Below are 14,527 nucleotides of genomic sequence, written 5' to 3'. Positions count from 1 at the left end.
TTTTTTTTTTATTTATTTTTAAAAATTTTTTTATAAATCGAATGTCATCTATTAATAGAGACAAAAAATAATGACCGAAAACAAAATGAGAGCGAAGGTATTTATAAATAAAATAAAAGGTAATTACTTTTTTTTTTTTTTTTTTTTTTTTTTTTAAAAAAAAAAAAAATGGGGGGGGTATATCGTAAATTAAAATTTTTATTTTTAATTTTTAATTTTATTTATATTATGGACAATTTTAAATTTATTAAAAAAAAAAAAAAAGAAAGTAAAACTTTTTTATTTTTATATTTTTTGAATTTAAATAATTAAAAAAAAATTTAAAAAAAAAAAAAAAATAAAAAAAAAAAAATAAATATTGCCACTCAAAACAATTATTTGAATAAATGCTTTTTAAAAAAAATAAAAAAAAATTTAAAAAAAATAAAATTTTTTTTTTTTTTTTTTTTGATATACTCTAATCCCCATTTGGAATGCTTTTATCAATTTAAAAACAATAGTTCAAAAAAAAAATTATTATTAGAAAATGATAAAATGTTTTTGATTTTGATTGACTTGTCTGTCTTTTGTGTTTGTCGCACTTACTCACTCCAAATTTTATATGCGCCTTTTTGTTAGAACGAATTTTCTTGAAGGCTGCAAAGATTGAGAATATTTTGGATGCTTTGTTGTTATTTTTTTAATAAAATAATTAATTAGTTACAAAAAAGTTCATACTGCGGTTTAATTTTTTTTTTTTAAGTAAAAATGCCCCAGATGCAAAGATAGTTTGAGAAAATCAACAAAAGCTCACACCATACTTTTTTAATTAAATTTTATTTTTTTTTTTTTTTCAAATTAATTATTTTTTTTTTTTTTATTAAATAACATCAAAATACACACATTCTTTTAAAAAAGTTATTTTTCAATTAATTATTTGAAAAAACAATGATTGAATGATCATATTTTATAAATATTGTTTTTTTTTATTTTTATTTTTTTTATTTTTATTTTTTTATTTTATTTATTTTTTTTTTACTTTTTTTTTTTTTTTGGTTGACCCCTATAGAGTATGTTGTTTGGTATAAATAAAAAATAAATGTAGAAAAAAAGATAAAATAAGATTTATAAAAAAGAAATAAAAATACTTACCTTTCTTTTGATTCTATGATTTTTATGGATATTTTTTATATTTCCTATAATTATTGAATTATCAACTAATTTAGGAAAAATGAATTTTTTTTTTTGTAATTGAATTTAATTTTGGAAATGATTGAATGGATTGTGAAAAAAAAATTAAAAAAAAATAAAATAAATAAAAAAAAAAACACCATTGCAAATTTTTAATTTTATTTTAATAATATAAAAATTTTTTTTTTTTTTTTTTCATTTTTTTATAATACCCAATTCTGAACAAACCACACATACATAATAATTAAAAAAAATAACTTTTTTTTTTTTTTCTCTAATAAAATTAACTAATATTAAAATAAAATATTAAATAATATAAAATATAATATAAAATGTCTGTATTATCAAGAGATGAAATTGTAAAAGCTATTGAAGCAGGGTGAGCACAAGCATTGTTATTAAAAAAAACAAAAAAAAAAAAACATTAAACTAATTTATTTTTAATTTGGTAGTGATATCAAGATAACACCATATGATGAAAAGGCAATTGGATCAGCCTCAATTGATTTAACATTAGGTAATGAGTTTAGAGTTTTTAAAAAGAATCAAGGTACCATTGATGTCACAGAGGCTACTAACTATCAAGATTTTTCAGAAAAGTTTGTTCTAGCTCCTGGCGAAACATTCGAGTTAGAACCAGGTCAAATGTGTTTGGGTATTACCGAAGAAACTATTGATTTATCATCAAAATATTGCGGTTTATTAGAAGGTAGATCAAGGTATGTATAAAAAATTTATTAAAATTTAAATTTTCTAATTCATATTAATATTTATATTTAATAGATTTGCTAGATTAGGTTTATTTGTGCATATTTCTGCTGGTTTCATGAACCCTGGTATCAAAAACAGACAGGTTTTAGAAATTTTTAATGCATCAAGTGTAATTATACATATTTTTTAATTTTTTTAATTTTTTTAATTTTTTTATTGACCAAATTTATTTTTATTTTTTAGAATAAATTAAAATTGCACCCAGGAACCAAATTCTGTCAATTTGTTTTTATGGAATTAAAAGGAAATGCAGTTTATCACGGTAGATTTGCAAATAATACTTTATAATAGAATAGAATAGTCAAAAGAAAAATGTAATATTACAATCAATTTTATTTAAATGATTGTGTCAAAAAAAAAACAAAAAAAAAAAAACAAAAAAAAAAACAAAAAAAAAAAACGGGGGGATATATAATTCATCAAATATATTGTTTTTTGATGTATTTCTTTTAAAATAAAGAAATTGTTAAACAGTATATTTATAAATTTATATATAAATATAAACAAATAACGCATAAATAAAAGAATAAGGTTTGTTGTGTGAACAATATCTGACACGCCAACAAACCATTTTCACCAAAATAATATCTTTATTTTTTTTTATTTAATTTTTTTTTTTTATTTTTTTCCCACTTTTTTTTTCTAATTTTTTTTAAATTATTATTTTTATTTTTTTTTTCAGTTTAAATACGTTTATTTTTTTATTTTTTTACATTAAAGTTCTTTGTTTATTTTATAAATTATAATATTATGTTTTCAAGAAATAATTAATTATTAAGTAGTTAATTTTTTTAGTTTGTTGTTTTTTTTTTTTTTGGTGTTTTCTTTTTTGTTTTTAAATTTATATTTATATTGTTTATTATTATTTATTTAAATAAACTATTTAAAAATTTAAAATAAATAGTTTATTTAAAAATTTAAAATGAACTCATTTTGGAAAAGAGCAAATGGAGACCGTAGTTTTGTTGAAAGTCATATTTTAGCAGAGCAAAGAAAAGATACAATTCAGCAATTAGCATTTATAAATAAACAATGTTTGTCATATTATTTTGGTAATAATTCCAAACCAATAAATTCAACAACCACCCATATGTCACCTTCACCATTATTAGTAATGCAGCAATTAAATGGTATAGATAATAGTGAGGCTTTGCAACTGGTTGAGGTAAATTTGGTTAGTGGTTTATGTGATCTTTTAGAAAGTTACCTGTGCCATAAATTAAAACATAATCAAACAATTTGGAGTTTAATTTTATCAATATTATCACCAAGTTCAATAAATAAATTTAATTTAAATAATAGTAATAGTAATAATAATAATAATAATAATAATAACAGTGGTTCAAACAGTAATAATGGCAATAGCGAAATTATAGATGGCAGTTTAAATACAAATGACAGTGGCAATGGTAATAATGTCGAGCCTGGATCCCCACCAAATCTTACAAGATCTTCATCGTTAAATTTTTCAATTTTTTCAGGTATTGCAACTAAAATTAAAACATCTGCATCAAATATTTCAATTGTTAGATCTGGAATAAACGATGGTTTTGATTGGGAATCTCAAATTGATTATATCTATAGTTTAAGTGAGGTTTCAAACAACCATGGTAGATTTAGAGCTTTAATAAGAAAGTCTTTGAACGAAAAATTTTTAATTAAATTATTAGATTCAATAGCATCAAATATAGATATTTTAAAGTAAGTTTGATTCACCATAAAAAAAAAAAAAAACAATTTAATATTAAATAATAATTCATATTTTTAAAATTTGTTTTTATAGAAATAATTATGAAGAGGATGCAATGTTAAGAAATAAAGAAGATTCAGAAATTTTTAGATCAATGTTAGCATCATTAGATCCAATTACATTTGATATTGATAATAATGATCCATTATTAAATAGTATGGAGAATCCCGACACTCCATTATCAATTAAAATTATAGATAATTCATTCATTACAATAGAAACAAGTAATAGTGGCAGTAGTGGAAATAACAGTTTAAATAGCTCTTTAACAAATAGTGGTGAAAGTTTAAATTACAGTTCACAAAATGTCGAAAGTTATGGCCGAAATGATTTAAATTCATCAATTGATTCTCAGCAAGTAGTAAGAAAGAAAAAAACCATTAAATCATTAACTAGAACCATTGATTTGGGGGAAGCACCCTCTTTAATAGAAGATACTAATAGTAACAATGATAGCAATGGAAATAATAATAGTAATAATAATAGTAATAACAATAACAATAATAGTAATCATGGTGAAAAAGTAATTAAAAAGAAAATAGTTAAAAGAATTATTAAAACCAAAGTTAGTCCTGCATCATCACCTTCAAATTTAGATATTAATAATTTCGAAAACATTAATGGCAAAAATAATAATAATAATAATAATAATGATAATAATAGTAGTAATATGAACAATATTTCATTAACAAAATCAAACTATTATGTACCAACCCAAGCATTGGATGAGCTTTCTATTGAATTATCTAAAGCCGAACCAATCAAAAATGAAACTGAAATCGATAACGAAAATGTATCGCAAATTAAGTTAGAAGAGCCACATAGTATCGAAACATCAAATATTGAACCAATCGAAAATGTATCGCAAATTAATGAAGAGTTAATTCAAAGCGAGCCAGTTCAAGATTATCCAAAAGAAATAAAAAATGAATTTAAAGAAAACTTTTTCGATCAACAAGAAGAAGGTTCAAAGATAGAGTCAGATGATGAACAGGAAAATATTGAAAATCAAAGTGTGGGGTTCTCAATTGATTATGCATCACTTTTAAAACAATATAGTACCGAAAATAATATTGATGTCAATGAAATTTCAAATATTGCGAATGTTATTAATGTTAATATTGAGGATGAAGACACTAAAGAGGTAACTTTAGAAGAAGAAGAAGATGTTAAATTAGAGCAAAAGCACGATACTAAAGTTATTGAAGGGAATGAAGGAAAAGAAAAAGAAGAAAATGAAATAAAAGAAAATTTTGAAAATATAAATGAGCCAGTTTTAATTGAAGAAATAGTTAAAAATGAAAGTATGGAAAATGAAGAAAATGAAGAAGAAAAATTTGAAAATGAACTTGTTAATGAAGATATAAATGATTTAATTGAAAGAACAAAATTAAATTACTCGAATGAAAAAGATCAAAAAGAAATTGGTGCTATTGAAGAAATTAAAGAAATTGAAGATATTAAAGACAGAAATGAAACTAATAATACAAATAAAGTAATTTCAATTTTAATAAAAGAGGATGAAGATATAGAAGGCAATAGTAATGAAGAAATTGGTAACTATGAAGATATAATAAATAATAAATATAAAGTAATATCATTGTCAGCATCGTCAATTTCACCACCAATTACACCATCAATTACACCATCACAATCATTTACCCTAAGTCGTGAGAATAGTTTTAATTTCAATAATATCAACAATATATTAAATTTAAATAGTAGCGGTGGAATTGTATCACCATCTTCATCACCATCTTCATCTACATCATCAATAGTATCAGCATCGTCATCATCATCAACTTGCAAAATCAAAAACATTAAATCACCCAACGAAAGAGGCCAAATTAAAACAAATATATTAAATTCAAATGTCACAATGATTGATAATTATTCGAATGAAAAAGAGGTTTTAAAGAGAAGAGTCGAGGAGCAGCGTGACAAGCAATATAAAAAAGACGTTAACAAGCCAAGAAAGAGATTGCATTTTAAAATTCAAACCGAGTACTCTTTAAAGGAACAGGATTTCAAATGTGCAGGATGTAACTCTGATATATCAAGTATTTTCAAAAGTAGTAGATTATGTGACTATAGTGGTAAATATTTTTGTAGTACTTGCCATGATAAATCCGTCTATTATATACCAAGCAGAATTATTCATAGTTGGGATTTTAAGAAATACCCAATCGCAAAAGCAAACCTTGAATTCCTTAAAGAAATCGAAGAAGAGCCTCTCATTGATATATCAACATTAAATCCAAGTCTTTATATCAATAATCAAACACTTTTAAGAATTAGGAATTTAAGAAAACAAATGTACCATTTAAAAGATTTCTTAGGAGGATGCAGCAATGGTGGTTTTAGATTACTAAAAACTGTAACAAACAATGACGGATTTGATTACTTTGTTAACGATGTCGATTTATTTTCATTACAAGATCTTGTTAATCATAAAGTATTGCTAGATAGAATTCGTGTAATTGTTGCCAAATGGTTGGATCATGTAGATTCTTGTCAACAATGTTTATCTAAGGGTTCAGTTTGTGAATTTTGTAATCAAGAAAAACTAATTTATCCTCATCATATTAGCTCTGTTACCCAATGTAATAGTTGTAAATCTTTTTACCATAAATTATGTTACCAACCAATAAAATGCCCAAAATGTTTAAAAATTGCAAAAATACGTATAAATCAGCAGCAACAACAACAACAACAACAACAACAACAACAACAATAATAATAATAACAATAACAATAACAATAACAATAGCAATAGCAAAACATTCATATTACAACAAATTTTAAAAAAAAAGCAAATATTATTTGTTTTATTTTTGAATATCTCTTAATAAAATTAATAATAAATCTAAATTTTAAAACTCTTAATTTTTTAAAAAAAAAAAAGAATTGATGATCTCTTAATTTTGTTTAAATGCCTCCGTCATCATCAATTTTAATTTCAGAAAATGGCCACAAGATATTTCTTTTATATTTTATATTTTAATTATAGGGAATACAGTTGTTGTACCAGAACAACTAAAAAGAATATAATATTATAATTCTAATAAAAATAATGATCTATGTAAAATGTGAGTATTTCTTTCTTGAGTTGGGATGGATTGCTCTGATATATCTTTCGTATGTCCAGGCTTTCTGTGCTTCTGCACAAAAAGAAAAGTGCACTTGTTTTTATATCCTATAAACCTGAATTTTTCCATAGTAAAATTAAAATAACAGAGACACATCATCAACAAAATTTCATATAATGGGAAATTAGTTAAGTGGTATAATGCTACCTTTGGGTGGTAGCGTCCTGAGTTCGATTCTCGGATTTCCCCACTAAACCTTTTAATATAAAGGATCTTTTGGATGATTTGGTTCCTCTTCCAAGTGATTAAATTTAAACTATAAGAAAAAATTGCATTCAATACAAAAGGAACAATTGATTGGTTATGAAATGGAGATAAAAAATTGAAGCTTGGTAGCTTGAATTTTAAAAAAAATTGAAAAAAAATAAAAATTAAATAAAAATTTTATTATTTGAAATTTCAATACAACACTGTTTTAATACTTTTACTTTATTATTGCCACTTTTTTTTAAAAATTTAAAAAAAAAATTTAATAATCAAAACAAAATTTTTTTTTTTTATTTAATTTTTTTTATATTTATATATTGATTTATTGATTTATTGATTTATTGATTTTTTACTTAATGATTCAGCAGCAAGCATTTTTAATTTTTTTTTTTTTTTTAAGTAATTTTTTTTTTTTTATTATAAAAATTATAATAATGTCAAAAAAATTTAAACACATTACAAGAAAATTTGAATACCAAGGAAGAACTATCATCTCTAAAACTATTAAAAATTGTGGTAGAAAGAATTGACCCAAGTTGCCTCTTCGGGTTTGAAACACAGTCTCCAGATTTTCCTAATCACATACGAATTGAAATTACAATTCCCTACTTGTATGCAGTGTTGTAAAATTCATATAAGTAAAAAACACATACCAAAACAAAACAAAAATTGTTGGATGGGTTCTACACACCAAAAAAAAAAAAAACACAATAAATAGTTCCAACAGTGTCTTCAACTTACTGGTTATAATCTTATTCAGAAATATAATATATTTTAAAGACCCATAATCAAGAAAGATTGATTTTCAAAAAAAAACAAAAAAAACTTGGACAAGATTAAAGAGTTTTAATGTTATATACAAATAAATAAATTATTTTTATTTTAATATTTTACATAAACAATTCTATACATTATTCTATTTAATCAGTTTCAACCATTGGGGTATTTATTATAATGCCATTTTTAATAATTTGGTTTGCTAAACTGATGTTTGGTGATGAGGAGTTGGAGAGATTTGACTCTTGCTGTTGACAGGAATTGGAAACAATTGATTGTTGGTTAGAAATAATTGATTGTTGGTTAGAAATAATTGATTGTTGTGATGGTTGTATTGAATTTGATAAATAATTATTATTTTTAAAAGAGTTATTTAATGAGGAAATTGAAGCTGATCTTGATTTACTTTTTAAAGTAGAGTTCTTTTTGCCCTTGATACCAATATTTTGGATAATTTCTTGTAATGGAATCTCTTGGAAGTTTTTATGGTTTGAGGAGGAAGATTTCTTAAAGTCCTCAACAAATGAGTTCTTTAAATCTTCTTTACTAACATTGCTTTTAATATCTTCCATTTCAATGGTTGAGTGGGCTTTGTTATTGGTATTATCCATATAATAGTTATCATTGACTACAACTCTTTTCTTTTTTTTTAAAACTCTAGCTTTTTGTTTTGAGGTATTGTAATCATTTCTAAGAGAATCCACATGATCAACCAAATTCTTATAACCATCGGCTCTCATTAGTTTCAAACGCTCACGGAGATAACGTTTCTTTTCTCTATTTCTCTGTCTAAAGAAGCCAACCAATATAATTGTCATTATACCCATGAAGAACAATGATGGAATCATAATAGCAAAAGCATACTCGGGAACGTAGAATGATATAAGGGTCGTGGCAACAGTAAAAACAACAAATGAAATAAAATTGACCAAACCACTGACCCATTTTACACGAGTTGGTGAGAATAAAAAGAAACTACCAATAAGCCAACAAAATGGTAAAAAGAAGCCAAAAATATACATTGTCCAAGCTGGACCCAAACCCATTAAACTACAATAAACGCATGACTCTTCTGAATTTAGACGATCGGTTTCTTCAGAGTGCATAAAGTTAACTAAATCTTGCATTCTTGTTAAAATTGCGTAGTTTTCTCTTTTACCTTCTAACTTGGCTCTATCAAGATCACGGTCTAAATCGACAATATGATCTTGTTCTCTCTTAAGGGTTCTACCAATTTGTTGAGTTGCGCCAATATTTTCCAATAATAAGGCTCTATCATTAACGACTAAAAGATTTGGAATAACACTGCCATCTTGTAATTTAACTTCGCCAGCTACTTTTACAGCATTTGGCATAACATCTCTAACCTCTTGTGCTAAAAAACCTTTCTCCTTAACAATATTTGAGTTTGGTGAGGTATTTGGATCATCGTATCCCATCATTTTTTTACGGTCATAGTCATAAAGTTTTAAACGATTGATTTTATCCCAATGATTTGTAGTGTCTCGTTTGATGTTGGACTTGATTCTTTTATCTGATGGTTTAAAAAGCTCGCCAGTTACCATAATATTACCATTTACTGTTAAAGCTTGTGAGGGGGTAGTTGTATTTATACCAACTTTATTATTGGTATAAATTGAGTCTGGTAAAAATGGGTTTTTATTCCATTTTGAAACTTTATTATTTTGACCTAATAAATTATTCTGGTTTTGTTGTGGTTCTGTTAAAATTATTGGTGTTGAGACCAAACTATTTAGATTAATTGGTTGTTGTTGTTGTTGTTGTTGTTGTTGCTGTTGTTGCTGTTGTTGATGTTGTTGATGTTGATGTTGTGATCTAATTGGTTGTTGACCTTGTTGGGTATGTTGTGATAATGTTGTTGCTGGATTATTTAAAAATAAATTTGGTTGGATTGTTGAATTTGTTAATGGGTTATTTAAATATTGAAATGGGTTAGAAGTATCATCAATTATTATTTTATCATTACTATTTATTGTTGTTGCTACGACATTGTTTGTTAAATTAATCTGTTGTTGTAATTGCTGTTGTTGTTGTAAAATATTATTAATATCTATTGAGGTTTGATCGATAAGAGTAGCTGTTGTTTTTGTAGCATCCATGTCTAAAACAAATGATAATGGATCTTGATAAGAGTTTGTAGTTGTGGTAGTGTTTGTATTATTAAAATCTAATAAATTTTGTAAACTATCTTGTTGTGTTAGAATTGTTTCATTATTTATTTGGATTTGTGGTGGTGAATTATCATTTAATGATAATGATGATGGTGGTGATGGGGTTGGTTGTTGTTTATCGTCGTCACTTGAAGATGTTGATTGATTCAAACTATTTTTTTGATATTTATTACTATTGCCATTACTATTATTACTTCCACTAGTACTATTACTTCCACTACTGCTTTTACTGTTATTTATATTACCACTGCCACCATTATTTTGGCTCTGGTTTGATTTACCACTATTTGGTGAAGAGCTTGGATCTTTTTTTAATGATTTATCATGATTTAAAAAACGACCAGGGTTTTGACCTCTAACAATCATTGGTGGTGAAATTTTGGATTGGATTGGGAAAAATTGACAAGCTTGATGACTATTACTATTTGCATTATCTAAATTTCTATCAACTATTGCATTTAAGGTGATAACAACTCTAAAGAACTGTTGGTGTGGATTTGGTTGGTCTGGATGAACTCTAGCATTGTTTGAAGTGGCTGAACCAAATTGTAATTTACTCCAACAACCTCTACCTTTTACAACAGGCGATGGCTCAACAGCCAAACGATCTTTTTTACCTGTGGCACCTCCTAATTGATGAATTGGTACACGGTCATTTTGGTCATTACTGGATACAATAGAAGAAGAATTTGAAAATTTTAAAACGTATAATGTAAAAAACAAGCCTGTAACTTCTGATAAACCGCCATCTTGGTTATTGACATATAATAAATTATTTTTTTCGCTGTTACTCCATGATTCTAATGACCCAACTATATCGCAATCTACCTGAAATCTATTTTGTCTGTAAAGAATCCATGCACTATCTAAATCCGAAAACTGAATATTTTTATCTGTTCTCTTAACTTTAAATGTAAAGGTATTTGTACTAAAAAATTAAAGTTTAAATTAATATTTGATAATTATTTTTTTTTTTAAATAATTAAAAACTTACATATCATTTTTTAAATAATTAAAAAGTTGATAATATTTTAAAGGTGGTGGATAATCTTCCCATTCATCTTTTGAAAAAGTTTGTTCAAAATCTCTTTTCTTTTTTGAAATATTATTATATGATTGATTTGGTACTATTGTTGTAGTTTGTGATAATATATTATTATTTTTGTTTAAATAATTGTCTGTTGGTGTATTTGGTGACATTGGTGATAATTGTACAGATGCTGATGGTGATTGAAGTGGTGATACTTGCACAGAGGATGGTGATGAAACCATTATCGAAGTAGATGATGGTGGCGATGGAGACGATATATCACTGCTAGTTGGTGTTATATTTTGATAGCCACTTAATAAATGATGATGTTGTGAATGGGTCATTGTATTTGTTGTAGTTGTGGTTGTAGTCGATGACGATGATGGTACACCATTATGATGGTGATGATGTTGATGTTGAATTTCATTATACATATTATTAAATAAATTTTCATACGAATAAGATAATGGAGCATTACCTCCAATACCTCCACCCATTTCATCATTATTATGATTATTATGATTATTATGGTTATTGTGATTACTATTATTATTGTTACTATGTGTGCCACTACTGTTACTATTTTGAAGACCCATTGAATTATTTAATATATTATTAAATGAATTTGATAAAACATTACTGCATCCTGTAGAACCACCAAAAATACTTTTTGAATTTGAAAACTCTGAAATTTCGCTCATGTTGTGACTTTTTCTATTATAATTATTGTTTTGGTTATTGCTATAAAATGAATTTTTTTGTTTATGTTGAAAAAATCTACTGGGACCAGAATTATAACTTGGAAATGGAAAATCCTGGCTATTATTAATATTGTTATTATTTTGATGAAAACTTAATAGATTATTTTGTGAACTATTATAATTTATTTGTGTTGAATAACCACTATTATTTTGTTGAGATGAATTATGTTCAATATTAATAGGCTCTATTAAATTATTATTGTTATTACTGTGGGTATTATTATTGTTGTTGTTGTTGTTGGATGAATAACTTAAAATAGAATTTCTAAAAAATATAGAGTTATTACTATTATTACTATTATTAATATTACTATTATTATTTAGGTAATTTGATAAATTATTATGTACTCTCAAATTAATATTATTATTATTATTATTACTGTGTGTATTATTATTATTTGTATTATTATTTAATATAATATTATGGGGTGGTGATTCAATTGGAGGTGAATCAATAATAATACTGTTATTTGAAGAGTTTAAATTATTTATATTATTTGTATTATTATTTGTTTGGTGTATATGGTGGTTATTGCTTAATGTTGAAAAATCATTATTATTCATCTCGGTTTCAAAAAAAAAATTTTAATTATTTTTTTTTTTTTAATTTTATTTTTTTTTTAATTATTATTACCCCAAAAAAACTATCTTAAAAGTTAGAACCCCTACATTGTATATAAAAAATTATATTAATAAATAATTATTTCTTGAGAAAACCGTTATTTATGTGTCTCTATTTTTCAAAAAAGCACAAATATGACCTTCTATTTAGATTTTTTTTAATTTTTTTTAATTTTTTTTTTTAATTTTTTTATTTTATTTTTTTAAAATAGCACCATTTATTATTACACATGCCATACAAAAAAAAAGAAAAAATAATAAAAAAAATAAATGAGAAAAAATAAAAAAAATTTACACAACAAAAACAACAATTAAAATAATAAAAAAATATGGTACCTTTTTTTTTTTTTGATATTCTAAAAAAACCAAATGAAGTTATTAAGGACAGATCTGAGGTTTTGTTTTTTTTTTTTTTTCTGTTTTATCCTTATACGATTTTTGAAAAAAACTATACAAAAAAATGTTTGGTTTTAATAAAAAAAAAAAAAAATAAAATAAAAAAAAAAAAAAAAAAAAAAAAAAGAATAAATATATAATAAATAGTTATATTATCAAAAAAAAAATGCAAAATTTTTTTTTTTTAATTTTTTTTATTTTAAAACAAAAAACAAAGGAGGATTTTGTGTGGTTTTTGATAATAATTGAATAAAAAAATAATAGAAAATAAAAAATGATAAAATTGTGTCAAATTATAAACAAATGATATTTATTATTTATTGATAAAAAATTCTAAATCCAGGCACAACATACATAGTAATAATAAAAGTAATAAAAATAATAAAAATAATAATAGGTTAAAAAAAAAAAAAAAAAATAGATAAAAAAAATTAAATTAAAATTTTAATCAAATAAAATAAATTAAACTTTCTTTTGTGGCAAACAAGAATGGAAACGATGCTTGGTTATTTTATTATTATCCTTCCATTATGATGATTAAAATATATATTGTGTGTGTTTTTTTTTTTGTTTTTTTTGTAATATTTTGTTGAGATATTGGGGAGGTGATGTTTTTTTTTTTTTTTTTTAACTTTAATTAATTAATTTTACAACAAGACAACAACAATAGAAACAATAAACAATAGGTTAATAAATAAAAGTGAAACAAAAAAAAAAATTTACTTTTCCATTTATACACAAGAAATAATTTAAATAAATAAAAAAAAATAAAATTTATATAAAGAGGTTTAACAAAAAATTTTGTCTATTTATTTCAACAAAGTATTTTTATTATAATTATTTTTTAGATTTGGTTTTTGTTTTTATAATTAATAGTGGTTTTTTTTTCTTACTATTTCTTTTTGTTTTTTTATAAACTGTAATTTACTTTTATTTTATACTATTTTAGCTTAATGTAATATTTTAATAATACAAATTAAAATTAAAATATCTTTTTAAAAAATTTTTACTATTTAAAAATAAAAAAAATAAAACAAATAAAACAAATAAAATAAATAAAAAAAATAAAAATAAAAAAACTATTTGATCTTTTTTATAATATAGAGTCTTAATACTTTAATATTAACACAAAGAAAAATTTAATTTAATTTATAGATTTTTTTCATAATTCCTTAGTTTAAAAGAAAGTCCCAAAAAAACCCTTGTTATTTAAAACTATTGTTATTTTTATTATTTAACTTTATTATTTTAGATGCATATATATATATACTTATATGTATATTTAATTAATTCTATACCTATTTTTAATTTATAGTACAGAATTGGTTCTATTGTAGTATTTAAACTATTGTTTGTTTTTTAAGTTGTAATTGGGAATAAAAGTCATTATTATTATTTTTATTATCATATCTATCTTTATCTATGTATATATGTATAAATGTGCGTGTGTGAAACTAATAATATGTCAGTGTGAATTTTGCCCGGACATGGGGGTAAAATTAATTTTTAATATTTTGGCCATTTATTAGGGGTGTCTTTTATGTGTACAGGGTGTGTGAGAGTGTGAGGTTAAAAATAATAATGTTAAGAAAGAAGACCAAAAAAAAAGGAAAATTTATGGGGTGTCTCTCTATCTACGTTTCTTAATTATTTAATTGGTTTAGCGTTGTTTGTATGACAAAAATCTTCATTTTTTTTTTTAT

At 23.7% G+C, this 14,527-nt stretch overlaps 3 protein-coding genes across 3 annotated transcripts; 2 read left to right on the top strand and 1 right to left on the bottom strand.

The window, feature by feature from the left end:
- Positions 1-1,393: 1,393 nt before the first annotated feature.
- Positions 1,394-2,292, top strand: DICPUDRAFT_51527 (uncharacterized protein). Its single transcript, XM_003294399.1, has 4 exons — positions 1,394-1,549; positions 1,623-1,889; positions 1,954-2,050; positions 2,125-2,292. Exons 1-4 carry the CDS (start codon positions 1,503-1,505, stop codon positions 2,227-2,229), a joined length of 516 nt encoding a protein of 171 aa, XP_003294447.1. The 5' UTR covers positions 1,394-1,502; the 3' UTR covers positions 2,230-2,292.
- Positions 2,293-2,863: 571 nt separating this feature from the next.
- Positions 2,864-6,428, top strand: DICPUDRAFT_159443 (uncharacterized protein; the record flags this gene model as incomplete). The annotated part of the gene is made up of 2 exons (XM_003294398.1): positions 2,864-3,642; positions 3,725-6,428. 2 exons carry the CDS (start codon positions 2,864-2,866, stop codon positions 6,426-6,428), a joined length of 3,483 nt encoding a protein of 1,160 aa, XP_003294446.1.
- Positions 6,429-7,115: 687 nt separating this feature from the next.
- Positions 7,116-12,371, bottom strand: DICPUDRAFT_96050 (uncharacterized protein; the record flags this gene model as incomplete). Its single annotated transcript, XM_003294397.1, has 5 exons — positions 7,116-7,176; positions 8,068-10,944; positions 11,011-11,194; positions 11,525-11,692; positions 11,756-12,371. The coding sequence occupies 5 exons, from the start codon at positions 12,369-12,371 to the stop codon at positions 7,116-7,118; spliced, it is 3,906 nt and encodes a 1,301-aa protein (XP_003294445.1).
- Positions 12,372-14,527: the final 2,156 nt, after the last annotated feature.

This window comes from Dictyostelium purpureum (genome assembly GCF_000190715.1).
Source record: "Dictyostelium purpureum unplaced genomic scaffold DICPUscaffold_561, whole genome shotgun sequence".
NCBI lineage: Eukaryota > Evosea > Eumycetozoa > Dictyosteliales > Dictyosteliaceae > Dictyostelium > Dictyostelium purpureum.
Note: the sequence above shows the minus strand (reverse complement) of the source record. Positions and strands in the feature narration are given on the sequence as shown.

Bases quoted from the DNA above. Each gene is read 5' to 3' on its own strand.
- DICPUDRAFT_51527 (XM_003294399.1), top strand. From the start codon at position 1,503: ATGTCTGTATTATCAAGAGATGAAATTGTAAAAGCTATTGAAGCAGG. The intron at 1,550-1,622 runs GTGAGCACAAGC...TTAATTTGGTAG, and splicing joins GTAAAAGCTATTGAAGCAGG to TGATATCAAGATAACACCAT. The intron at 2,051-2,124 runs GTAATTATACAT...TTTATTTTTTAG, and splicing joins AAATTTTTAATGCATCAAGT to AATAAATTAAAATTGCACCC.